Source organism: Hypanus sabinus, chromosome 30 (genome assembly GCF_030144855.1).
Source record: "Hypanus sabinus isolate sHypSab1 chromosome 30, sHypSab1.hap1, whole genome shotgun sequence".
In the NCBI taxonomy this organism is placed as follows: Eukaryota; Metazoa; Chordata; class Chondrichthyes; order Myliobatiformes; family Dasyatidae; genus Hypanus; species Hypanus sabinus.
This window is the reverse complement of record NC_082735.1, coordinates 37,346,326-37,366,004: the sequence shown is the minus strand read 5'-3', so window position 1 is coordinate 37,366,004 and position 19,679 is coordinate 37,346,326. Positions and strand designations below refer to the sequence as shown.

The 19,679-nt window shown below is 41.5% G+C and overlaps 1 protein-coding gene across 2 annotated transcripts in view; it reads right to left on the bottom strand.

Annotated features, from left to right (window-relative positions):
- Positions 1-204: 204 nt before the first annotated feature.
- The window catches only part of LOC132383581 (mediator of RNA polymerase II transcription subunit 30-like), a 39,203-nt gene continuing 19,728 nt past the window's right edge, over positions 205-19,679 (bottom strand). The window contains exons 4-6 of one of the 2 annotated variants that reach the window (XR_009508728.1): positions 16,898-16,990; positions 9,139-9,292; positions 205-1,955 (exon numbers count right to left, since the gene is read on the bottom strand). Coding sequence is in view for 1 of the 2 variants with exons in the window: in XM_059954727.1 (XP_059810710.1) it covers positions 9,197-9,292; positions 16,898-16,990 (189 nt within the window). In the remaining variant the exon portion in view is untranslated. Of the gene's footprint in view, positions 1,956-6,434; positions 9,293-16,897; positions 16,991-19,679 lie in introns of those variants that run through there. The other variant, XM_059954727.1, reaches the window with a different exon arrangement.

The following is a 19,679-nucleotide window of genomic DNA, read 5'->3' as shown; positions in this document are numbered from 1 at the left end:
CAAGGCAGCGAAGGTGTGAGATTAGAGTTTTCCTTCTCGATGAGTTGCCAACCATGGCCGACGAACCACATCTGCTTGTAAAGCCTCAGATTAAGACTGACCAAACTCAAAGGACTGTTCTGTAACTCAAACAGTTTACAAAGGAATCATTTAAATAAATGATTTAATTTGACAGATGTGACTCAGATAGAAACTACTTTGCATTTTCAACACATTATCTGTCCTTCCAATTAACCATTGCTAGTACTTTTTAAAATTTTCTCTATAATGATTGCCCAGATGCAGGTCAAATCCATTAAAATCCAGCAAGGATACAGCAATAGGACTTGCAGCTGATTAATTATGCAGTTTTGCTGTTGTAGTTAGAAATGTCACCTTTTCCTACCGAGAAGAAACAGAGAAAAACTCACTAATGCAGTGACACACCAGTCTGGAAAGCTGGTCGAATATTAAATGCATTTTTATTTATTTATTGAGATACAGCGCAGAATAGGTCCTTCTGCCCATTCGAGCCATGCTGCCCAGCAATCCCCCGATTTAATCTTAGCCTAATCACAGGCCAATTGCAATGACAAACTGACCTATCAAGCGGTACGTCTTGGACTGTGGGAGGAAACCCACAGGAGAACATACAAACTCCTTCCAGGCAGAATGTGTGACTGAACTGGTTTATGCAGCTCCTTCATTCAGTGGACCATTCTCCGATGTCCAAGCTGCGAGATGCATCTCACGCATGGTGTTAGCATCTCGGCGGAGATGCCAGTGCACCCACTGTATCGGTGACTGTATCGGTGACTGAACTGGTTTATGCAGCTCCTTCATTCAGTGGACCATTCTCCGATGTCCAAGCTGCGAGATGCATCTCACGCATGGTGTTAGCATCTCGGCGGAGATGCCAGTGCACCCACTGTATCTGTGACTGTATCGGTGACTGAACTGTATGGGTGACTGAACTGGTTTATGCAGCTCCTTCATTCAGTGGACCATTCTCCGATGTCCAAGCTGCGAGATGCATCTCACGCATGGTGTTAGCATCTCGGCGGAGATGCCAGTGCACCCACTGTATCGGTGACTGTATCGGTGACTGAACTGGTTTATGCAGCTCCTTCATTCAGTGGACCATTCTCCGATGTCCAAGCTGCAAGATGCATCTCACGCATGGTGTTAGCATCTCGGCGGAGATGCCAGTGCACCCACTGTATCGGTGACAGGACCACAACAGAAGTGAGAACAGGAAATATCACCATAAGATCCTACTCTCTATTTCAACTGCGTCACACCTGACCTACATCTTTACTCTATCTTCATCATTACATTCCAAAGAGTGAATGAAAATATAGCCAAGGCAAAAAAAGCTTATGAAAGACTGTGCACAGACTGCTTTACATCGCAGATTAATAGCTGATCCACTGGGAAACCTTCTGAGAAGCAGAGAGATACATCACAGATTTTTTTAAAAACAGCCTTTTGAAAGAAAATTTCAAGGCAGCCAAGTACAGGAATCACAACAAACATAAAATTTAAAAGGCTGTAGAATATTGGTCTTTACTTCAAGGTGTCTGGAAGATAAGGAAAATTAGAGAAGTATATTATCTAAACAGTGATTCATTGAGAACTCTGAAATGCAGAGGGATCTAAATGTCCCGGTATAAGTTTTCCAAAAGGCCTCCATGCAGCAACAGTCAGTAGTTAGGATAGAAATCACATGATTTATTATTTGCTGAAATACAAAATAGGAGAATGTTATAGAGGACACTGACAAAACCACATCTGGAGTACTTTGTACAATATTGATCTCCCATTCAAGGAGTGGCATTAATGCACTGGAAACAGTTCAGAGAAGAATTAAACCCGGCTGTTACATAATATTTGGAATAAAATTGATCCTTTTCAGATTGGCAGCATATGGTTAGTGGAGTACCCCAGAGATAGATTCCTTGCCTTCAATTATTGACCTGCAGGAGAGAACAAAAATGCAAGGTTTCTTTTGCAGAAGGTAGGATTAAATGACAATATTATTCTGATCCATGTTCCAGAAATTGATTTGTTACACAATTAATAACAAGAGGTTTACACAACACTGTGGGATGAAGGGCCTGTAATGTGCTGCAGATTTCTGTGTTTCTATGTATACGTACACTGTTCAAGTAAACAGTCCACTGTCACATTCTAAACACAAGATGCTGGAAATCCAGAGCCTCATACACAAAACGCTGGAGGAACTCAGCAGATCAGGCAGCATCTATGGAAATAAAGGAACAGCTGACATTGGGGCATCTTCCCCCTTCCTTTCCGGTCCTGATGAAGGGTCTCAGTCCAAAATGTTGACTGTTTATTCATTTCCATAGATGGTGCCTGACCTGCTGAGTTCCTCTGGTGTTTTGTACAGTCACATTCTGCTATTGTGGCCCTTGGAACAACTTCGAACACCAGTCCAATGAAGTACTATCGACGGCAAAACCTCCTCCTGTAAACATGAAGGAGCAACTTCCTCCCCTACTACATGACGAATCACTGGAACAAGCTTTAATTAAGCTGTTTAACATATTAACCATTACACTAGAGGTTTTCAATTTGTTGCACATATCACAAATTGTTGAGAAACTAAGTAGAATGTATAACTATTCAAAACCAATTATAAAGTTCTTGCTGTCTTCCCCATCATATTATATTCCAACCTTTGATATTTACTTTCTACTTAGTAGTCCCATAGTCCCTTGTACTGCACATTCTTAAGCACACAACTAAATTGCATCTCTTCTTCAGAATGAGAACTTAATAAGTATGACTAGGTATTACTGAACAGAAAAATCAGATGTCAATTATGTCTTGTGCCCTGCTGACAAGATTTCATTATTGTTTCTTCACCTTCTCACTATTGATACAGAATTACTTTAGCTCTTAGTAATGCCCATAAGCATTTCCTTCTCCAATTTTATTTTATTTATCTGGAGAGACAGCATGGGTCAGGCCCCTGTGACCCTTCAAACCATGCGACTCAGCAACCTACCCATTTAACCCTAACCTAATCACAGCACAGTTTACAAAGACCATTACATCTCACTCGTTCCACTTCACTTTTGTGTGATTTTTGTTCAGCGACATTGTGTGAAACAGGCTCTTCTGGCCCATCAAGCTGTCCCACCCAGCAACTCACCTATTTAACCCTAGCTTAAACATAGGACAACTTTCAATGACCAATTAACCCACTAACCGGTTTGTCTTTGGACTGTGGGAGGAAACTGGAGCACCCACAGGAAGTCCACACATTCACGGGAAGGATATACAAGATTGTTACAGAGCATGCTGGACTTGAACTCCAAGCTTTGGTGCCCTAAGCTGCAATAGCTTCACACGACCATTCACTTTTGTTGGGGACTTCCTTAGGTAACACGGCCACTCTTTTCCCCTTTGTGAACTAATTGTTCTCCTGTTGTCACTATTTATCATTCCTCTTGCAATGTGCAGATTCAATGTGCACACAGTAGCCATTGGAGAGGAACCCTTTCACTAATGGTCCATTTCTAAGATTAACCATCACAGGTGTAAAACTGCCAACCACACCTTCTGAATGTGTGTTGGTATCTACATTTTGCCACAGTTTTGAAGAGTGGGCGTGGAGAGGATGCTTCCAGTAGTGGAAGAGTTTATGACAGGAAGGCGTCCCATTGGAACAAAGGTGAGGAGCAATTTCTTTAGCCAGAGTGTGGTGAAAATCTGTGGAATTTGTTGCCAAAGACAGCTGTGGAGGCCAGGTCTTTGGGTATCTTTAAAGAGGATGTTGCTAGGTTCTTGATAAGAGTGTCAAAGCTTATTAGGAGAATGAGGTTAAGAGGGAAAAATCAATCAACTCTAATTGATTGATGGAGCAGACTCAATGAGATAAATGGCCTAATTCTGCTCCTGTGCCTCATGGTCTTTATATGCTGCTTTGGCAACTCATTTAGCCATTCAATCAGTTCAGAGAAGTGAAGATAATGTCGGAGGTCCATTGTTTTGCGATGTCTTCTGAAATGTCACCCATTCTCAAATTGCATTTCAATATTCAGTCCATATTTTTGCATCAACAGGTCAAAGTCTTTGGAAGAACTTTTTAAAACTTGTTTTCGCAACAGAATATACTTCTTCCAGTCTACCGGCAACCTACATTTTATAGAAAACAGGGCAACAAAACTAAACTCGTCTACCCTGTGCCCTTCTCTGATTGACAGAACTCATCTACCCCAGGGGTCACCAACCTTTTTGGCACTGCGGACCGGCTGACGGGGAGGGAGTGTTAATCACGACTGGAATATAGGTGATAAATCAACTATAATTCACTTATAAGTGGCTAATATACTCAATTTCGTTTCTAAAAGGGTTTATCTAACGAATTTAATATTAAACACACAGCGCATATTTTCCTTGCATGAATATAGTGATAAGTCAATTATAACTCACTTATAAGTCAATAGCATCATGACATTTTAAGTAACATTTAGATATTAAACACACAGCGCATATTTTCCTCGCGTTCCAGTTCAACAGTGGTGTGATAGGGAATGAGGAAAGGTGCAACTGACTCATATCCTTTCATATCGCCAAATCATATCGTTTCCTCGCGGCCTGGTAGCACATGCTTTGCGGCCCAGTGGTTGGGGACCACTGTTCTACCCTATACCCTTCTCTGATCGACAAAACTAAACTCGTCTACCCTTTATCCTATACTGTCACCTTCCATTGAAAGTTGTTTCCTATCACATTCCAATTGGATCCTGCCAACTATGCCAAAACACTGTCTTTATTACAACATGGTTCTGCTCTGATCAATGTGTTCAAGCAAATAGTGTAATAAAGTGATTAGTAAAAAGAAACAAATAATTTCCAATTAGCTACTACTCAAGTCACATTCTGCTGTTCCTGGCAACAGAAAATGCATGTCTTCAAGATCCCTTGACAGCACTTAGCCTCAAGTGCAGTCTGAGACAGTTTGCTCGATCAATTTTGGAAATAAAAAGCTTTTCAATAGAAAAACAAAATACTCTCACATCCCTTCCGCTGTTCCAGGGCCCTCTCGACAGCAAAGATAGCATAACCTCAGTTTTTTCTGTCCTTGGCACCACTTCCAACTCCCATACAAAGGAACTCTCAATGGGAAAAGAAACTCCTTGTATTCAACTGGACACATAGCTGTGGCATAGCAAACAGGCTTTAATTAAGCTGTTTAACACAGCATGATCAAATCAGAGGTTTTTCACAATGCATCCATATCACCAAGCGTACAAGATCCAAAGCAGACTTGGAAGGGGAGACATCGAGATGTCTCTAAGCTAGAGTACCTAATGTGCCTATTCTAAAACAAAGTCCCTGCTCTATTCCACATTTTACTGCAGCTTCCAAGTTCACTGATGATGGAATGTTACAATGAGGAGAGTGATTTTCCCCAGGATTGTGATTGTGGTATTAGATGTTTGAAGAGAATTGATATGTCATCAAAAACATTTGCAAACTTCTACAGATGTGCTGTGGAGAGCATTCTAACTGGCTGCATTGCCGTCTGGTATGGAGAGGGCCACTGCATGGGGTTGAAATCAGCTGCAGAAATTTATTATCTCAGTCAGCTCCATCGTGGGCGCCAGCCTCCCCAGCATCCAGAACATCTTCAAGGAGCGATGCCTCAAAAAGGTGGCATCGGTTGTCACCAAGAACATGCCTTCTTCTAATTTCCACCATCAGGAAGGGGTTACCAGAGCCTCATGGCACACTCAGTGATTCAGGAAGACCTTCTTCTCCTCTGCCATCAGATTTCTGAACACTCCCTCACTACATTTCTCTCTTTTTGCACTACTCATTTAATTCAACTTCTTAATATATAGTTCTTACTGAAGTCCCACACTGTGAAGTCAGCTCGAGGGGACTGGGCAGATGAAATCTAAAGTGATATGCAACAGCAAGGAAGGCAGTACTGCTGGAGTGGTGGAGAGCAAGGGGGGTGACAAATCACAGAAGACATCATGGTCATCCACCGTAACCGAGTAGGTGGGGCATGTTCGTACCTCTGGACCTGGGCTTCGGAGGTCGAGAGCTGAACTGCCCAATGCTTTTCCACTTTTAAAATCTCTCCTGCACAAGTTTCCTGCCATCACTGGGACACAACGGACAGCCACTTCTTGCTGTGATTTACAATTGTTATTGTCGTGTATTACAATGTCCTGCTGCCGCATTACTACAAATCGCATGACTTATGCCGCTGATGTTAAACCTGTTTCTGATTCTGATTATTCTGCTGAATTTTGCTTAGCGTTTCATGACAGTAGGTGTGAAACGCTGCACTTTGCTAAGAGTCATCAAAACGGGAATTAATATCCAAATGGAGAAAGGCTGCAAAGTATGGAGAGGTGAAGCTTTTGCATTGCATGCGTGAAAAAAAGTTAAAAGGTAGGCCCAGCGGGTACTTAAGGTAGCAAGTGGCACTGTGGCCTTTATTGCAAAAGGTTTGGAGTTTACAAATAGGGCAGTTTTGTTACAATTGCACAAGGTGCCTATAACACTGTGTGAAGGCTTGGTCACTTAATCTAAAAAAAGGATATTGTAGCATTGGAAACAGTTCAAAGGAGAATCACTGAGCTGAAAGAGTTGTACTGTTGAGAGGCTATACAGTTTAGCACTCTGTTCCTTTGAGTGTAGAATGATGGGAAGAACCTTATTCAAATATACAAGATCCAAAGGAGACTTGGAAGAGTAGACATCGAGATGTTTTCATTAATGGGAGAAACACGAACAAGAGGCTAGTTATTTAAAACTGAGTAAAGGTATGCAAACCTTTATCACTCAAAGATGCTCATCCTTGGAACTTCCTTAAAAATAATCAAACTGTCCACTGTTTACTAAGGGAAAGATGGGTGGACTCTTGGTAGTCCACTTTGGTTGCAAGAACAGGAAAACAGATTATTATCTGAATGGTGGCCGATTAGGAAAAGGGGAGGTGCAACGAGACCTGGGTGTCATTGTACACCAGTCATTGAAGGTGGGCATGCAGGTACAGCAGGCGGTGAAAAAGGCAAATGGTATGTTGGCATTCATAGCAAAAGGATTTGAGTACAGGAGCAGGGAGGTTCTACTGCAGTTGTACAAGGCCTTGGTGAGACTGCACCTAGAGTATTGTGTGCAGTTTTGGTCCCCTAATCTGAGAAAAGACATTCTTGCCATAGAGGGAGTACACAGAAGGTTCACCAGATTGATTCCTGGGATGGCAGGACTTTCATATGAAGAAAGACTAGATCGACTAGGCTTATACTCACTGGAATTTAGAAGATTGAGCGGGGATCTTATTGAAATGTATAAAATTCTAAAGGCTAGATGCAGGAAGATTGTTCCCGATGTTGGGGAAGTCCAGAATGAGGGGTCACAGTTTAAGGATAAAGGGGAAGCCTTTTAGGACCGAGATGAGGAAAAACTTCTTCACACAGAGAGTGGAGAATCTGTGGAATTCTCTGCCACAAGAAACAGTTGAGGCCGGTTCATTGGCTATATTTAAGAGGAAGTTAGATATGGCCCTTGTGACTAAAGGGGAGAGAAAGCAGGTACAGGGTTTTGAGTTGGAAGATCAGCCATGATCATACTGAATGGCAGTGCAGGCTCGAAGGGCCGAATGGCCTACTCCTGCACCTATTTTCTATGTTTCTAGTCATGTTTCATCATTTAGCTTGAGTGGACATGACGGTGAGTCCATTACGGGTAAAGACATCCCGAACATTGAGCACATCTACAGGAAAGCAGCATTCATTGTCAAGGGACCACCACACACCACAGAACCCAGGACATGCTCTCTTCTCGCTGTTGCCACCAGGAAGGAGGTACAGGAGCCTCAGGACCACGAGGTTCAGGAACAGATACTACCTCTCAACCATCAGGCTCTTGAACAAAGGGGGATAACTTCACTCACTTCACTTGTCCCATCCTTGAAGTATTCCTGCAACCTATGGACTCACTTTCAAGGACTCTTCACCTCATGTTCTCAATATTTATTGCCTATTTATTTATTATTACTTTATTTTCATATTTGCAGTTTATCATCTTCTGCATTCTGGTTGACTGCCCAAGTAGGTGCAGTCTTTCATTGATTCTGTTATGGTTATTATTCTATGAATGTACTGAGTATGCCCACAAGAAAATGAATGTCAAGGTTGTGTATGTACTTGGATAAAAAAAATTTACTTTAAACTTTGGACAATGGAAATGAGGTCACAATCAGGTTAATTGTAACATTCTCAAATTGCAAATCAAGCTTGAACAATTACGTCTACCCACAAAGGGCAGGGAAAATTCAGAACTGTCCTGCTTCAAAAGGTTTGTTAGAAGACAACTAAAGCTGTATTAGTATTGAAAAACATTTTACTTTTGTTGACAATATTAAAATTTACAGAATCAAGGCAGTTAGATGTAGATCTGTTATAGCATGTCTGAATTCTAGGACCCACACATACATTCCCACAACACACCATGACTCATTCACCAAGGTACCAATTGTCTGCATTGGTCCTTGGAACGTTACCTAGCCATTTTGACTCAGCTACAATTCTTTTTAATAACCAATAATATGTCTTGAATTAGTTTAACATTCATAATGTACATTAATTCTTCAACACCAACTCTCTCCTTGTTTTCGCTTGCAGCAGTGTTTTGTTCTACTCCACGTCTTGTGGAACATCGGGTGGCAAGTTTGCCATTTCTTTAGCATTTGTTTTTTTAAAATCAGGCTGAGTTGCTGGCTCGACGCCCAACCCAGCACTGATGGAAAGCGTGAAGGCACCAGTCGGATTTGAACCTGAGACTATTTGCCTCGAGGTCCAGTGCCGATGCCACTACACCACCGGCCAGCAAGCAGCAACGTTTTGGGGTTCATATTTCAAAGAACTCTAGCACCGTTCAGGAGAATTGACAAGCTCAGCCACAAATCTACTCTATTCTGCCAAGAACTATCACATTGAAAATTTGTATCCTTGCTACATTACATGCACAAAAATAACACATTATTTCATAATACATTAACATATTTTCTGACCTGTGATTTCCTTAGTATAAAAATATTTGTTTTTCTGTTTGTTAAGAAAAGGGTTATTTATACAGTGCAAAAACTAAACAAAAAAAGGGAATTGCCTTAACAAGCCCTAAACGGAGAGGTCACTGAAAAACCAAGAATGGAATTTCAGTAAGTTTAATTCCTCATTGCCAGCATCGAATTGATGTCCCATATGAGATTGCGGAGCTGGTCCATAATGTGCTTCAGTTCCTGGTTCTTCTGATGTAGTTTCTAAGACAGGAAAAGAACAACGGTTGAAAACAGGGAATATTGTATTTTACATCTACTACTCTGTGCTTCTACATCTTCATAAATGAGAGATTATCCTCAGAACTATTCCAGAGTAGAACAAGGAACATTTCTCTGAGTAACCTGGCAATATTTATCCCTCAAATGAAACACAATCTTCTTCCCCAACATTTTTAGCTCCAGACAACCACAATTCACTGAAAAGAAATATTCATAGTTTCTGCTCTTGTTCCAACTGTCGTTAATCCACCTACAAGGACCGTTAGGGTGGGAAACAGTTACTTTCCACGGGCCATGACATTACCGAACACTAAACACAAAGTACCCCATCCCACTTTCACTCTGCCTCCTCTTCTTGTTGCCTATCATGACATTACCAAACTCCCTGCCAGCACCCAGGTCTCACCTTATATGAAGCGCTTGTACTGTTACACCACTTAATTTTTAAACGAGTCATAAATGCACCTTATTATTTGTGGTAATATTGCTCCATCCACAAAAAGCACAGTTTCCCAGTGGCTAACCATCTTGATTCCTGTTCTGACATGCCGGTCCATGGCCTCTTCTACCACAATGAGGCTACTCACAGGGTGCAGGAGCAACAAGTCTGGGCAGCCTCCAGCCTGATGGCATGAACATCAATTTCTCCTCCCAGTGATCTTTTTCACTCTCCCTTCCCTCTTCTTCTGTTCTCCACTCTGGCCTCTGACCTCTTCTCCATGCCTGCCAATCACCTCCTTCTGTTCCATTTCTCCCATGGTCCACTCTCTTCTGTTAGCTTTCTTCTCAAGCCCTTTACCTTTGCCATCCAAGTGGCTTCACCTTATCACCTTCTAGCTAGTCCTCCTTCCCCCTCCTCCACCTTTTTATTCAGGCATCTTTCCCCTTTTCCAGTCCTGAAGAAGGGTCGCGACCTGAAACATCAACAGTTTATTTACTTCCATAGCTGCTGTATGACCTGCTGAGTTCCTCCAGCATTTTATGTGTGTGTGTTGCTCTGTGCTTATAATACTTCATGACATTATGTGCTGTGTTTGAGTTATATGGACTGTGTTGTGCATCTTGGTCTACAGGCAGTATACATGATAATAAACTTGTTTATTGAAATAACAATAAACTTGAACTTGAATTACTGCTCTTGCCGGAGGTAATGGTTCTAATAACAAACACTTTCTCTACCAAAACCCTCCTAGCACAGAAGGAAACCACACAACCAATCAAATTCACGAGGTGCTACATCCACCACGCTTTCGGCAATGAAAAGCATTGCCATATGATTTAGAGTTGTTTGTAACCAATTTTATGAGTGTGCTACTAAAGTTAAAGAAGTTACTTGAAGTACTATCACCTTTTGTACATAATAGAACATTAGCATTTCCAAAGCTAAAGAAAGCTATTGGCAGCTCCAGTGCAAATGCTATGTGGTACGTTCCTGAATTCAGCTTGAATTTAAGTATTCCATGGTTCTGAGTAATATTCGTGCCGTTTCTATACAGTTACAACTCAACCTGAATAGTTATATACACATACTTGACACAAAATGCATAGAATAGAAAGTAATGCATTCAGCTACAAAGAGTGTACATTTCAATTTTGGTAAAAACTATTGTGGTAACTTGATGTAAAGTTAAAGTAGAGGAAAAATCTTCAACACTCCCACCCTCCCCTCTAACTTCTCTTTAGAGCAACTTAAATTTATTCAATGTTCAAAGTGCATTTATTATCAGTTTGTACACATTATACAACCTCGAGATTCGCCTCCTCACAGCTAGCCACAAAACCGGAAACCCAAAAGAACCCATTAAAAAAAAGACCAACAAACACCCAATGTGCAGAGAGAAAAAAAAATGAAATCAAGCAAGCAATAAGCAGAAGCAGATAGTGTTCTGCTGTGAAGTCCACAGAGAGATTCCATCCACAGACCCTTAGTTGAGCGCAGAGCCGGATAAACATCACAGAACAACGAGCTGAACCAGGCCATCCCTCGCTTTGGACCCTGACTCCCTGAACTTCGATACACTCTGGGACCTGGACCCCACCAGCTCGGTTCAGCCTGTACCCAACCCTTCCAAATTTGGCTGGGCATTTAAACCAATCAAACCTTGGGTCTTCCCAGCTCTCAGCGACGGGCACGCTGCCTCACCTCTGCCACACTGAATTGCCCCCAAATCCAAAGGGAAGTTATAGGTTATTGTTTATCTGAAAAAAAGTGATTCACAAAAGTGTTTAGCTCTTTTTAATTCTCCAGTCCTGCCGAAGGGTCTTGGCCCAAAATGTCAACTGTACTCATTTCTATCGATGCTGTCTGACCTGCTGAGTTCCTCCAGCATTTTGTGTGTGTTGCTCGGATTTCCAGCATCTGCAGATTTTCTCTTCCTTGTATTTAGTTGCTTTCCCTGTTTCATCGGCCACCAGCCAGAAATTGTTGAGACTCATCCACACCATCTTAAACCAGAGACCAACATCTCTGCAAGGAACGACCTCCCTATCTGACTTTCTGTTTCATGGAATTAAATTGCCCCTTGGCTTCCACACTTTGAATGAAAAGAAATTTTCCTCAGAACGTCTAGTTTATTTAGGCTGTCACACGTCTTCACCGTACCTTTTAATACCATCCTCCTTGTAATATAATAAATATTTTTATTATTATTACATCTCCCCAGTTCTCTAAGGAGAACACGGTCATAGAGTCAGCCGTACAGCTCAGAAACAGTCCTTTCTACCCCACCCCTCCCATGTTTGCAGGCCCATTTACAATGAAGCCCCTTCACCTTCACTGGATCCATAATTTGCCTGCCCGACCCTTGCCCACGGAAGTGCCTGTCTCAATGTCTTTTAAACAGTGACCGTTTCAGGCTCAGGCGCTGCTTCAGATGAGCTCTGTGTGTAAAAAGATTATGTATAAAAGTTTCTGTGATTTGTAATGTCATGGTTTCAAGTGCTGAACCCGAGGTTTCCCCATCTCACTGCATAAATCCCTGATCTTGAACAACTTGCTTCATATCCCCGGATACACGAAAACCTGGAATGTACTGTTACATTCTTGTACGGTTGCTCAACGCTGTTACAGGTCAGGGTGTCAGAATTCGGAATTCAGTCCACCATCCTCTGTAGGGAGCATCTGATGGCTCTGGGCCTGTACTCACTGGAATTCAGAAGAATGAGGGGTGACCTCGGTGAAACCTATTGAATGTTGAAAGGCCTCAACAGAGTTGATGTGGAGGGGATGTTTCCTCTGGCGGGGGATTCTAAGACCAGAGGACACAGCTTCGGAATAGAGGGACGTTCTTTTAGAAGGCAAATGAGAAGGAATTTATTTGGCCACAGAGTGGTGCTTCTGTAAAATTTGTTGCCACAGGCGGCTGTGGAAGCCAAGTCACTGGGCATATTTAAGGCAGAGGTTGTTACACTCTTGATTAGTCAGGGCAAGAAGGGATACCCGAAGGCAGGAGATTGGAGCTGAGAGGGAAAATGGATCAGCCATGATGAAATGATGGGCAAAAATGCCTAATTCTACTCCTGTATCTTACAGTCTAATGGAGTTCCTGTGTGTTCTTCCCATGGAATGCAGGGTTTTTCTCCAGTTTCCTCCCACGGTTAGTAAGTTAGTTGGTCGTTGTAAATTGTTCCTGATTAGATTATGGTTAAATCAAGGTTGTCGGTGCTTGCAGGGTAGTGTGGTTTGAAGAGCCAAAAGGGCCGATTTCACGTTGTATCTCGAAATAAAAAATAAAATAAATAAATTTACTGAGATGCTCCAACACAGGGACCAAATAACCTTTGGAAATTTCTTTCCACAAAGACGACTACTCTGACCTTTTTAACTGATTATTTGCAGTTTGCCTTCAGGCATGAATTATCCAGTAATTGGGGAATTATCTGGCATTTAAAAGGGAAACCAAACTTAATGAGCAACCTTTACAGAAATTGCACATGATACAATACGAGTAATACCCACACACAGGGAAAAAAATAATCTGGCATTTTAGCAAGGCCAAGAATAGTTAGCCTGCTAGAGTTTTACACTTGCAATCCGACAAGTCCCTGCAATTGTTCACTGATCTCCCACTCCAACATCTGGCAAGCAGAACCCTACAGCATCAAATTCACAATCCAATGTGCTGCCAAATCCAGTGAACCTTTTTTGAGGCAAGAGCGAAATACCATCACACCCTCTCTGAGGGCCCCTGGAGCACATCCTCAACAGCTGGCCAAAAGCCCTGGAGAAGCCACTACTGCTGGCATCATGACAAGTGTGGAAGGCAGTGGCAGAATCCATCTCCTCAGTGAGCGCCACCACCAACCCAGAAAGCCCAAAGACCAACCGTTATCTACCTGCATATTGACATCCCCATGACTTTTGTAACATTGCCCTTTCGGCATGCATTTTCTATCTCCAGTTGTAATTTGTAGGCCACATCCTTACCCTTGCTTGGAGGTCTGTATACAACTCCCATCAAGGGTCTTTTTACCCTTGCAGATCCTTAGCTCTATCCACAATGATTCAACACCTTCCAACCTTATGTCACCTCTTTCTAATGATTTTTTTTTACCAACAGAGCAATGCTGCCCCCCACCATCCTGCCTGTCCTTTCAATAAACCGTGTATCCTTGAACATTAAGCCCCCAGTTATAATCTCCTTTCAGCCATGATTCAGTGATGCCCACGACATCATACCAACCAATCTGTAACCGTGCTGCAAGTTCATCGACCTTACTTTGTATACTGCACGCATCGAGACACACCTTCAGTCCTTTTCAATTCTGACTGCCTTTTATGTTGCAGCTCATCCTGTTGACTGCCAGTTTGCCTCTCCTCACTACACACTGCCCCTGTTTGATAACCAGCTACCTCATCTCAAGTACTATTATCCACCTTTCCTACAATACCTCTTGCATTGAAATACAGGCAGCTCCAGACACGAGTCACACCGTGCTCGTCCTTCTGATTCCTGACTTCATCTGAAGTCTTACCGACATTTACCTCCACAACCTCTCCACTGACTGTTCTGGCACTCTGGTCCCCATCCCCCTGTGCAACTCTAGTTTAAACCCCACTGTGCAGCATTAATAAGCCTTCCCCGTAAGATATTAGTGCCCCTCCAGTTCAGGGGGAAACCAGCCCTTCTGTACAGGTCCCCCCTTCCCTGAAAGAGAGCCCAGTGATCTAAAACTCTTCTGCCCTCCCTCTCATACTAACTCCTTAGCCACGTATTAAACTGTATAATCTTCCTAGTTCTGACCTCACTATCACGTGGCATGGGTAGCAGTCCTGAGCAATGCCTGGTGCAGGCACAGTATGCCAGGGGGCACACGATGTGGCGCGTAGAGGTTTTGCTGGCTGCTTGCTCTGCAGAACCTACTCTCTCCTGGCATAGTGGGGGCTCGAAAGAGAAAAGCCATCAGGACCATCACAAACAAGAGATCCCAGCAACTCACACAAAATGCTGGAGGAACTCAGCAGGCCAGGCAGCGCCTGAGGAAGAGCGTGCAGTCGACGTTTCGGGCCGTGACCTTCAGCAGAACTGGAGAAAAAAAGATGGAAGAGTGAAGAGGACCATCACGGAGGCTGCCGAGTGGACCTCCAGATGGCTGTGGATCAAGGGGTGTGACCCATGGACACAAAATGGGGTCTGATCAACCCTGGCTGGTCGTCTGGGTGAGAGTGTCTGATGCTGAAAGATCTGACACACCCAATAACCCCAGGTAACATCGCTGACGATGTGTCCCAGCACATCCTCGGATGTGTCTCAGCATCATCTATTCCCAGCTCAACGCAGGGCTGATTATTCATGTATAGAATTATCCACGCATAGAATTTCCTTTGATTATCCATGCACAGAATTTGGTGGTCAGAAAAACAGCAAAAAAAATATCAAAGTAAGTGGAAGCATGCTGGAGAGGAGAGTCGGTTTGTCCCAGTGGGAGACAGAAATGGAAAGTCTGGCAATTAATTATTCTAGTCTAAAAATATTTTTGCTCTTCAGAAAATGGTTATATAAACAGTGCCTATCACAAACGGAGACAATCTAAAATGCATTTTGATCACGGAAATGTTACCAAAATGTTTTGCAGGAGATGTAACATCTAATTAGCTTTTAATAAGTCTCATAGCCTACAAATTACAATACATTCGACTGTGTGCACTATAAGGCAGATTTTGATGAGGACACAAGCAAAATGGTCCTGCGCTTCAAATTATATCACTTTTTTTTAAAATGGAAGATCCTTCTCATCCAATGGACTGCACAGTGTAATAGAATTTAAGTGCACAGTCTAGGTGAGATGTTATTTAGGAAATGTGTTCAATCAAGCTGTACTGGCTGAGAAATTTTTCCCTCTTCTCCATCCTGCCAGTTGCATACATTTTTAATCTACAAACACAAAGTATCTGATACTTCGCAATTTGATCAGACAAGTTCAAATATTTGCTCTATTTTGAGAATTTTGAGAAAGTAAAAAATAACCACATCTAACACGTGCTCATTTACTGCAGACCAAGTTATCTATCTGTACAGACACATACATACGTACACACTTCCTTTATACATGTACACACATATATACTGTACTGTCCAAAAATCTGAGACACATATATATAGCTATGGTGCCCAAGACCTTTGCATTGAACTGCATTTGTCAACGTGGAGTGGAGAGTGAGTTTGTAAATCTGGCAGGAGTAAAGGATGTTGGGGATGGTGAGGTCAGAGAGCCATGGGAGGGGTGTGGTACAGGTGTCTGTGAAAGAGAGCTGGGGCAGAGGGGTGGCGCAGGTGCAGACACACCCAGCCCTGAGACACTAGGCAAGGTCATTTGATTCCAAACAATTGGTTTATTGACCATTACAGAATGTCTCTCTCTTACTTCCCACTTCCTTCACCCTTTCCCAACCATGATTCCCCTCTCCCTGCCCCCTTCCCACTCTCAGTCCTCAATAGAGACCCACATCAGAATCAGGTTTATCATCACTCATGAATGTCATGAAATTTGTTTTTTTTTTAAATACGCCTGCAGTACAGTGCAATACATAAAAATACTACAGTACTGTACAAAAGTCTTAGGCACCCTAGCTATACACACACACGCACACACACACGAAAAACTTATTTTACTGTTAATTCATTCCTGTTCCAAGCAACTTACAATAAAAATCAAGTCAGCTGAAGCAACACGTAGCATTAAAGTCACTCCAAATTATCAGTCAAACCAAACAGCCATAATCATAGCACAATACTGTGAAAAAGGAAGTTCATGAACCTCGCTACTGTGATAGATTTTGGCACATTTATCTAATTTATTCTACTTCCTGTTCTTCTCAGAATCCTCCAACTTTTGTATTTTAATCTATTCATCCAATTTTTCAGTGAATGAACGTTTGAACCATCTTTTCCAGTCATGCATTCCAGATCACAACTTACTGTGTAAAATAAACCCTGTGTTGAGCTGGTTCTAATTCTGTGACCTTCCAGACCATGCTTGGGCAATGCTGGATGCCTCAATCCCCGTTGATGGTGATCAACATGTTCCTGCAAATGCCACCTAATGTAACAAGGTTCAGATGATTTCTAGGTCAAAATCAAACTCTACCTGAAGGATTTCTTGGTACTCTGTATTTGTCAAACCCCCAACGGCTGGAATATCCGAGGGTCTGAAAGTCTCCTCGCCCACAAAAGGTATTAACTGTGGACAGAAAATGACAGCAGAGTTTATAAAATGGAGAACAGATTTAACCAAATAGCCACTCCTGCCTACTCTTCATTCATCAGGTACATGGCCAATGTAGATTTATCCAATTTCACTCTGCTTAAAACCCCATAGTCAACAAAAATCATTGTCTTCAAACTTTATTAGACTGAATCCCAGTATCCACAACCACAAGAGATTCTGCAGATGGTGAAAATCCAGAGTAACACACAAAATGCTGAAGGAACTCAACAGGTCAGGTAGCACCTATGGGGGGAGATAAACAGTCAGTGCTTTGGGTCCTGGTTGCATCATGGTCTGCACGGCAATTTGAATGCACGAGAATGCAAGTCACAGTGAGTACTGAATTCAGCCAGTACATCACAGGCACATCGATCCCCACCATCAGAAGCATCTATTTGGAGCACTGTCCCATGACAGCAACATCTATCAAAGATCCCCACCATCTGCCTGTAATTACCACTGGGCAAGAGATACAGAAGCTTTGGGTCTCACACTACTAGGTTCAAGAACTTATATACTGCCCTGCACCCATCTATTTATTGAACCAACCCTAATAATTAACCCAATATAGAATACAAACAGTCTCAATATGGCACTTATGGAGACTGTTTTAGGCTTCGCTCCAATCCTTTTACTTTTTTCTACCTACAAACACCCCCTAATTGACCTGTTTATACCTATTCTAAAAGGGTTCATACTTATGAAATCTTTTTCAACTGTTTGGATCATTTTCAACTCATTAAAATGTCTAAACCACGAGAACTTAAGGAATCGAAACAGACGAAAGAACCGTTAATTTTGAAAGCAATGGCGAAACTTATCGACGAGAGACTTGAAAAACTGGAGAATAAATTAACCCCAAAGCTTTCTGCGCTCGATGAAATTTTAAAGACAGTCGATGCAAAACTTCAATCACTTACACTGGATTCACAACAACAAGCAAGAATTTTAGTTCTTGAAGATGCCGCTCGCCAGAGAGATCGCAAAATTGAAATTCTGCAACAACAGCAAGCTTCGACTTCTCAACTGCTGGATCGTTATAAATCTAAAATCACTGATCTTGAAAACCGGTCTCGAAGACAAAATCTCCAGATTATTGGGCTTCCGGAAAACTTTGAGAATGGTGATCTTGACTGTATTTTTCTCTAAATTTTTAACAAAAGTCTTCGGCTCAGAAGTACTGGATACCCCTCCGATAATCGACCGTGCACATCGCATTTCTTGTTTTCAACCAGCTTCAGGTACAAATCAGTGATCCTCCGGATTCATTATCCTCATACCAAAGAGCGTTTGATTCGGGCTGCCCGGAAAAAGGGTATGATCAGCTTTAAAAATTATAGATTTCGTATTCTGGAAGGCTATAGTCCCGAAGTTTTAAGTTTTAAGGGCAAGAATGGCGTTATATGTCAGAAATTCATCAGAAAGGCTACAAACAAGCGCTGTTATTTCCAGCACAACTGAGAGTTACTCTCCAAGATGGGACTCATCAGCTGTTCAAATCTCCAGCGGATGCTCAAAGATTCCTTGAAGAATAGTACTTTTTTTTACTATGAGTTGACTAATGTATTGTAATTTTACTATTTGTATTAAATTTTCTTTTCTTTATGCTAATAATTAGCCTATAGATTTGGATCTTTTATAATTTGATGATTTTTGTGTGATGGCTAACAGTGTATTTCTTACACACAGTAAAGGTCTGTTTTTTTCGGTTTATCCTGAGTTCGTTTTTTTTATATTACTATTTTGTTAGTTTTGAAAGTAACTCATTAGGTTCTTCCTTTAATTTCATAACTGTTTTTTTTTTACATTTTTAATATTAAGGTTTTTTTTAAATAAAAAAAACTTTTCTAAGATGTCATTTCTTTTCCCCAAAAGACCTTAGTGCTTGGATACGTCACATCCGTTCAGATGTGTCTGAATAAGTTTAAGGACTTTCTTTTAAAATACTAATACAATATTATCCATTTATGGGTTTTAACATTTTAGTTTTTTTTTCTTTTTTTTCTTTTAATCCTTTTGTTTTATATATATAACACTAACTTTATAGTTTAATCTTTGTTATATTAACCCTTAAAATATGGGTGATTTGTATCTGTTTTTTTTTACTTTTTTGTTTGAGTTGCCGTCTTGAGACATGGGGGTAAAATTAGTTTTAGATTGCCTGCTTGCCTCTTTTTGGCTTTTTTCCTGGGGTTTTGAGGGTGGAGGGAGGGGAACTTTTCTTTTTGCTTGCTTCACGCTTAGTTTTACTTCACGGGCTGACTTAAAACTACAAAAATGGTTGCAGTGTCATGACTTCCTGTTCCTCCTCGAACTTACTTCCAGATTCATGAGGTCATCTTTTATTTAACCTTATATGTTAATTATAATAAATATTGGCAATATGGATAAGATTATTAATTTTGTTTCTTGGAATACTAATGATTTAAATCATCCGATCAAACGGAAAAAAGTATTCAAAGTATTCCACAGAATGAATGCTAATGTTATCTTTGTACAAGAGACTCATGTGAGGAAGGTAGATAGTCAACATTTTTTTAGGTTTTGGAAAGACCAACAGTATCACTCGAATTCCCAAGCCAAAGTAAGAGACGTTTCCATTTTAATAGATTCTTCAACCTCTTTTATACACTATGAAACAATTTCAGACTCACAAGGTAGA